We start from the raw sequence: 8,651 nt of genomic DNA, 5'->3' as shown, positions 1-8,651 counted from the left end.
AATGGTGACATTAGATACATTTAGGAAATGTAAAACACCTTTTTCGGTAGGATTGTTGCAGAAAAGTCTCAAAAATATGGGGTTCTGTTAGTGCCAAAAACATGTTTATGTGTCTTCTGGTGTGTCCATGTATTGTGCTTATGTAATTGAAGTTACTGCTGGTACAACCTGGCGTTACAACCTGTCATTGTCCTCTGTTGTCTTCTGTGTCGTTACAACCTGTCATCAACTCTGTCGTCTGCTGTGTCGTTACAACTTGTCTCCGTTATACTTGTCATTGTCCCCGTTAACGGGGCGTTGCACTGCTTTTACAATGGTGGGTTGCTGCTGCCGTCGTGTGCCGTTACCTGGTTCCATTTGCGAGTGGTTGGCTATTTTATCTATATTGTTTTAATCTTTAATGTCACAACAGTAATAACTCCCTTCAAATCTGACTGTTCACACATATTAGCTCTGGTAAACACCTTAGATTTCAAAATAAGAGTCAATGACACAAACGCCTCTGCTGTAAAATTGAGCTTCAATGAGCATTACCATGGACAGGCTATAACAGCAGAAGAGACGACAGGTTTTAACAATAGAGGAGATGGCAGGTTGTAACGCCAGGTTGTATCAGCAGAGGGAGATGACTGGACAATGACAGGTATAACAGCAGAGGGAGACGACAGGGGAGAACGACAGGCTGCAACAGCAAAGGAAACAACAGCAAAATGAGATCACATGCTGACGGGTTCAACAACATGGTCAAACAACATAAAGGGAAGAATAATGCAATGCACGTTATCCCTCATGTAGACACGATACATATGCTCACAGCATATAGACACAACATATGAATCTGACATATAGACTTTAAACCACTACATATACAGCTTCCATTACATAGGGCACGATACATGCACACCTTACATAGACACATGGACACACCAGAAGACACATAAACATACCAGAAGACACATAAACATATTTTTGGCACTAACGGAACCCCATACAAAAAGTCATTAAGAAATGGCTCAAAGCAGTCAGCTAAGTTTCCTTAAGTAGAAAACCTTTAACCAATCTAACTATATGATTTTATGAACTGTTTTTGTAAAGTGCCTTGAGATGACATGTATTGTCAATTGGGTCTAAATAAATAAACTGAATTGTATTGATTGTTGCAGCAGCATTGATCCTGTTAATTGTTCTATGTCAACTCAGAAAAGAAGCAAAGACTGAACCTTTCCTAATTAAACCTGGGAATGATTAACACCAATCATTAACACATTTCATCCTCTAAGTAACCATGGGAATCCACATCTGGTTAAATGACCGGCAATTTCTCTCATGTAGAGGAAAACTTCACATTGTCTGGGTTTACTATCCTGATGTAAATTAACTACAAGGCGCCACCTACTGACTGGTTATAAGATTGTTTTGAACTTAATACCCTTGAGGACATAAACTGCAGAAACAGTAAAAGAAGTTATGTTGTTTTGATTTCTCTGGCAAAGTTTAATTCAATCACTGAATGATATTATCTTTTAAAGCAGGGGACCTCAGTGCCAGGTCAGTGTTCTGACGCTTTCAAATGTGTCACCTGAGTCAAATTATCAGGTCATGAACATGACTTGGAGAACTTGACTGCATGCAGAGAAGGTGACACTAGCCCTGGAATTCAATGTGTTAGAGACACAGGTGACAGTTGCAGGAAACCGGACCCTGAGGGCCACAATGGAGCAATACTGTTCTAGAAGGTCACAAATAGACCAAAAGAGGGTCACATGGAAGGTAACATTAATTAGAGTCAACAGATACTATATAGGCTTAATGAACTTTAAATTCACACAGATTGAAATTCTCTATTTTATCTGTACTTATCTCTGTGATAACTATACATTGACTTTAGTCAATGCTAAAATATGCATCAGTTATGTATTTTACCACACAGTATGTATGCATATTTAGGTCCATCAGCGTGGCTGATGGGCTGGCAGCTTGTTGTCCAGGTGGCCACAGGTGACCCATCTTACAAACTACCTGAACTATCATGAGGAGATACATGACCAGCATGCCACGGAGAAAGCTGCGAAATATGAGAAGGTGGTCGAGGTGACGTGTGTGTCAGATTTTTGGAGACACAATGTTGTTAAAGTGGGACACACACATTTTTGCAGCAAAAAGAAGGTAACAAACAAGCAATAATGTATTTAGTAAGTAAGAAGACGAAACTATGAGATTTTGCAAACATAAAAAAGTAAACCTTTTATTTTAAATTCTGTAGGTAGCACACACATATGAGTGATGTTAATCTAGATTAACATAGATTACTTCCAAGATTACAGAGAAATGAATCTAGATTTAAAAAAAATATATATATATTTATATATAAACATATACATAACATGGTAAAAAAAAATGTATAAAACATCCTCCTCATGTTGAGTCAACATCACTTCTCGTCACTAGATGGCGGATTTGATCCACTTTGAGAAATGGCAATGACTAAAAACACAAACACTAAACTTTAGTGTCTAGTTTTCTTTTAAACAGAGATATTTCCAATGCATTGATGGTGTTTGTGGATAAATGGGCCGATTAGTCTCAGACAGACCTATCCAGTTACTGTTTCTAGATCAGCTGAAGCAAACAGAGCATCTCTTTTATTACAGGAACAAGAACACAGCTGTTGAGGCTTTGTTTCTAATACAAATCACTGATGTTATTCAGAAATAATTACTTTCATTGACTGTGTTGGTTTGCTTATAATCATATCATCAGATCTGTAATCAACATTTTATCAGATGGAAAGTCTTCATGAATGTCTTGCAGTTTAAGTTAGGATGGATTCTGAATCCCGTCTCCTCTCTGCAACAGCCAAGAGTCCAACTCTGCTGAAAGATGTTTGGTTTCTGTTCAATAAAGATCCTTGCTGGGTTAACAAAGAGTAAAAAGAGTGAAAGCTGCACTTAGAAAGTTTTCATCACGTGGATCCTGAGGCTGGAGGTGGATCCTGCTCCTCACTCTAGGCTATATATACAGTATCTACAGAGATCCTGCACCCTGTGCCAGTCCAGTCCTTCCTTTGAATTCCGCTTTCTGTCTCTCTGAGCCCAGATGAAGACATTAAGCAATGAGTCGCAGTCATTCCTCCTGAGCTTCAGTGGAAGCACATCCCAGCTCCAAGCTCCCATTTTCACTTGGATATTTAAAGGGAGCTGTCAGAGAACAGGAGAGCAGATACATAGTGTGTGAAAATATTTATTTCAAATAGACCTCGAGAACGCCACCTGAGAGAAAAAAAAATGGATGACAAGAAAGAGATAGAGGTTTTCCTCCTTCTTTTGACTTTATCTTTAATTTTCCCCTCCGAATGTCAAGGTGAGGTTTACATTATTATAAATTTTTTTTACATTTAAGTTATTTACTATAAAGGTATATATGTTTTCTTTTCAGGCTCCTTATTTAAGATGTTTTTAGCTTTAACAATATATAACTATAACATTTGTACTTGTTTATATAATTGGTTGAGTAGATGCATGTGGATAAAACAGCCGCCGGCGCATGAAAATAAATCAGTAAGGTGTAAAGATCCAAGATAGAGCTTTTATCAGGTCCTTACCAACGTTCAAATAACTTTACTAAAGTCAGAAGAAGGTCAGCTTCAGGAAGTTTTCTGTCATTAAAGAGAGACTAGAAAATTATTTTTTAAAGTGTGAAACTTTACAAGCCAAATAATAAATAACCCTCCAAACATCAGCTGTTGGTTTTTATTTTAAATCTGGTCGGTCTGTCATAGTCTTGATTTAATCAGGAAAAACAGTTGTTGAAAACTGGGCTGAGTTTGATCAGTTTAATTTTAGTCCATTAATAAACAATCTAAAAATTATGGCTTATAATCTGAAAAACTCACATGAAGAGAAAAGGTAATTAGGAGAAATTTATTGATACAATTACTTGGTCTTTGGCGCTCAGATCTCAGCAGGAAACATAGGGCTGAATTTTGATAGATATGCATGGACAGTAGTAAAGAACAGGGCTGCTAAGGGTGGAGTGGAGATACATGAAGTTGGTGAGTCTGTAGACGTCAGGCTTTTGTGGATCAAAGCTGATTGTATGTCGCAGGGGGAGAGCCATCAGTTTCTTCAGTTGAACTCCCTGCTAGGCTTCATATTTCCATTTAGATTAATAGATTTGAAAACTGAAGTTAACAGATAAAAAAGGGAAGCATGTTCTGGTTTACTTAAGGCTGAAGTAAAAATTATGAAAGTTTGCTCCCATGAAGCAATAGTCTACACACATATATATATATATATATATATATATATATATATATATATATATATATATATATGTGTGTGTATATATATATATATTATTGAAAATTGGTCATATTTGATTTAAATGACTTCAGAAAAAGCCCCTTCTCTTCTAACCTACCTCCACTTCCTGTCCTCTTGTCACTAAAAACACCCTGCTGAATGACACAGAAGGCATCAACTTTCAATCAAAGCCCCCATCATAGATTATTTTAGACATCCTTCCGTAGTTTCAAACATGCACTGGGATAACATCTCCCACAGAAAGGTTTCAGTATTAGTAAGAGGCTAGGCCCTTAGACTCAGTTACTGCAATGAGATTTTAAACCTAATTCAGGTCAGTCAGATAAAAACGAATGGAATAATGTTCACAGTCCACAGCTCCAAATTTAGTTAGTTGATGTTAATATGGCAAAACTCTTCATTAGTAAAGTGAAATATAATACAGGTCCTGACTTCATTCTATAATTAGCATAATATAGTATCTCTTAGCTCTATATAGGTAAATTACAGGCCGTTTACCATCTCTTCTACTCTTTCCTATTTTCTTTAATCTTGAAAACTTTTGCTTTAAATCATAAAGAGACTAAAAGCTGCTTGTCATAAAAGTTTTATTTGACTAATTTTCTCTTATTGGACATTTTTCTAGATAATTTACAAAAATCATAACAAATTTAGGCCTCTTGTAGATGACTGTGGTCAGATTAAATCCCCAGAGACCATCGTTCAGTCTTAAGTTCTCCGAAATCGTGCTAGACTCTGAACAATGAGCCCTGAGAGATTTCCCTGAATCCTAAATTTGTTTAAGGGTTCCCCTAAAACATCTGAGCAGCACCAAACTTCTTATTCTGCATCTAGCCTGAGTCACTCAGAACCTGAAGTTCCCCTAAGATAATTTCAACTACAACTGCTAAAAACTTCGAGCTTTAGTTTTAGATCCTCCAAAATGGCTGCCTCAGATTTCACCTTTTCAACATCTTATTTTCTTTATATCATACATTATTTACTCACAATCCCAAATTTGAACTGGTACCTCCAACAATCTTATCTATAAAATCAACCAGAGGGGTGTGCAGCCCGACTTATTCTGGCTTTGATTAGTTCTTCCTCCAAACTGCATTAGGTCCAGTGGAAGAAAGAAAAACAGCTTTTTTGCTTTCCACCACCATATAAGTACAGGGTATTTAACATTTAGCATGTTTTTTTAAAAGGGAAAAGAGTTCTTTCATTTTTCAGGTATCATAGATAGGTTCAATATCTATTTTTGTTGTTTAGACCTTAATCTCTTGAACCTGTCTGGTTCTGTTCATCTCCTGTAGATCAGAGCAACGTCACAGCAGAACCTGGAGAGATCATCACTCTCCCATGCAGAGCTGCCGAGAACCACCCAGTCCATGTTGGAGAGTGGAGAAGAACCGATCAGGCGTCCGAATATGTTCTGAGGTACAGAGACGAGCAGTTTGACGAGGAGAACCAGCATCCATCTTTAAAGAACCGTGTTCATCTGAAGGACAGACAGATGAAGAATGGAGACCTGTCTTTGGTGCTGGAGAATGTGACGGCTGATGATGAAGGACTGTATCAGTGTTTGGTTGCTCAGGGAGGAAAACCTCAACTGGATCTCCTCCGCACCATCCAGTTGGTTGTAGCTACTCCTTCTGCTGCAGGTGAGTCTTTCCGTCTTTGGATCAAAACCTCCAGCAGCTTAAGGGAAATGGCTCAGATCCAATGTCGGTGTTTCGTATAAATGCTGTTGGTGTGCCTCTGTAGAAAGCAGCTGGTCTTGGAGCAGTAGGTGATCTTCCATCATCTTAGTCAAACTAACATCTGGTTCTCTTCTACAGGGGAGAAGGATGGAAGCAAAGAAGATGGAACTAGCCGCCAACATTTTGTGCTGATACCTGTAACCGTCTTGTTCTTTAGTGTACTTTGCCTGGTTTGTCTTTGTAAGAAAAAAAAGATGGTGTTAAACACATCAAATGTGTGTAAGCACTGACACATCTGGAATTGATTCTCTACCAGCTGCTGCTCTGCTGGCTTTAAGTTCCTACTTGTATCACTGGTCAACTTAAAGCTTGGGGTTATGTTTCTCAGATTGCTTCTGGTGTTTGGGGTCTATTAATTGGTACTCTAATCCTTTTCCTCAAATGACGTCTGCTGAGATCACATGCCTCAAAATGTAGAATAATTGGTGCTACTTTGACCAATAGAGGTTTTAGGGAAAGATGGATCATGTCACATGTGCTAAAAGAACATCTGAACCAGTATAATAAAACAAGCTTTAATGATCTTATAATGTTCTTTCAGTGTTAGTGAACAAAGGGAAAGCTGAATTAGATGGAAAGGTTAAACCTCAACACCTTTCACTGTGATCTATGGAGAGCTGTGATGTGGACTTAATGAAAACAGTGATTTAATGTTACCAGGCAAAGCATTAATAATTTCTTATTTAAATGTTAGCCATAACACAGTAGCTTCCTTTATAATTCATTCCTGCAAGACTTAAGCTTTCCACCCCAACAAGGAGGCCTCAGTATTCAGGTTCGGTTGATCATGGAACAAAAGACTCATATCTTAAACAGAAGACAAACTACCAAGTTTATAAAGGATGAGGTATGACCAGCATCCAATTAAAGAAGTGAAGGAGCTAAAAAATCTGCACTGTTGACCTGCTGAGAGTTATCTTCTTTTTAATCTGTTTACAAAATCACCATCTATCCATTGTAGCAGAAAAAAACAATTCACTAATGTACAGTATGCTGTGTTATATAATTTGTCACTCAATAATCTGTCATGATTTTATCTAAGGCTCGGACCCACATGAAAAGTTTGACAGATTTTACTGAAGATGTTCAGCTCGGTGCAAAGTCGCTCTGAACTCTGCTCAGCCGGAACTGGAAGATGAGGGGAAGACAGACTATTAGTTCAGGCTCAGTGGGAAATTTGATTCGTGAATTTGAAGAAGAGGATCTGGTTGTTGACTCACGTTTCCAGAGAAGTGAAGGATCCTTGACTCCAATCTGTATGTTGGTTTTCCAAAGTTTGTCTGACTCGGTGGAGGGCGGAACAGGGTTTACCCAGAACTCGGACGGTGTAGGGGAACAGAAACACTGATTGCCACTCAGATTTCCTGCTGTACTTGAACGGGTCGTGGTGAAGATGATTCCCTTGCTCAGATAGTAATTTCAACATCCTCAAAGGAGACTGGATCCAAACCTTCTGTTTGAATCCCCGGCTCAGTTTAAGGCTCAGTTGATGCCTCCTGGGAGAGGAGGTCCAAAAAGGTCCAGTTTGCAGGAAGACTCCTGCCGAGAGGCAAAGACAAAAAAACAAAGTTAAAACTCAAGGAGACAAAAACTCAGTCTTACTCAGTGAAAACTCAGCTTGGCTAGAGTACCAAAAACTGACAAACACTCTGGGGTCGAGGTAGTGTCAATCAGCAGCTTAAAAGCACTCCGTAAATGAGGTAACCGTCGGCAGGTGTGTGAGGAGGCGAACCGGAACCAGGCGCCTCCTGTTGGTGGAAGGGAGACAAACACTAAAACAAACACACAGACAGGAGCCCTGACATAATCTTTGTCTAAAGCATTAGGCACATAAAGCAATAATCTGACTTTTCTGTGTAAAACATTTACAATTCTGCCTGCTGGTCATAAAAATGCAAATCCACATTTTGACTCTGGTCCACAACGTGGTACTTTAGTTCTTCTGGGGTCCAAATGGCTGCTACTACTGTACATTGAACTCATACCAGTAAATAAAGACACATGTCCTTTTTCAGCCAAACTAGACGTTTTAAAACAGTTTTTTTTATTTTTCATTCAAGACTGAGCTTTGTGAATCGTGCAGGATCGCTACCTGTTTATTTCAAATGGTGTACATTTTTTGAGTTCTGTTTGTTAATTTTTTGTATTTTTTGTGAAACATTTTTTTCTCATTGTTTCCTGTGTCGTATTAAAAATCAACTGGACTGAATTTTACATTCTGTTGTTTCATCTTTTAGATTCATTCAAATATTTCATAGAAATGAAGATCTGTTTAAACCGAAGATTTCTGCACCATTATGCTTGCAGAGTTTTTACTTTATAGTTACCTAAAATATAGCACCTACTATATATCTTCAATTATCAAGTCTTGGTTTTGTCTATGAAACCAAAACTCTCTTGGTAAACTTCCTATTATCTACTTTATAATTCAACAAAGTCTGCATAAACTAGTGAAGGGAAACCTCAAAGTGGTGACCTGAGTCACCACTGATCTGTCTGTGACAGTCTGACTCATGTAAAGTCCCAGGAATTTCTATAGTGAAGTCAGATCTGGTCTGTGTGTTGAAACAACAGAGAGTATACAAAA

General features: G+C 38.2%; 1 protein-coding gene across 1 annotated transcript; it reads left to right on the top strand.

Annotated features, from left to right (window-relative positions):
• The first annotated feature begins 1,763 nt into the window (after positions 1-1,763).
• LOC119798645 (coxsackievirus and adenovirus receptor-like) lies at positions 1,764-7,137 on the top strand. The gene is made up of 3 exons (XM_038308202.1): positions 1,764-1,770; positions 5,618-5,965; positions 6,143-7,137. The coding sequence occupies exons 1-3, from the start codon at positions 1,764-1,766 to the stop codon at positions 6,292-6,294; spliced, it is 507 nt and encodes a 168-aa protein (XP_038164130.1). The 3' UTR covers positions 6,295-7,137.
• Positions 7,138-8,651: the final 1,514 nt, after the last annotated feature.

Source organism: Cyprinodon tularosa, unplaced genomic scaffold (genome assembly GCF_016077235.1).
Source record: "Cyprinodon tularosa strain WSP-4 unplaced genomic scaffold, ASM1607723v1 ctg631, whole genome shotgun sequence".
In the NCBI taxonomy this organism is placed as follows: domain Eukaryota; kingdom Metazoa; phylum Chordata; class Actinopteri; order Cyprinodontiformes; family Cyprinodontidae; genus Cyprinodon; species Cyprinodon tularosa.
The sequence above is the reverse complement of the archived record's forward strand: the minus strand, read 5'-3'. Positions and strand labels throughout refer to the sequence as shown.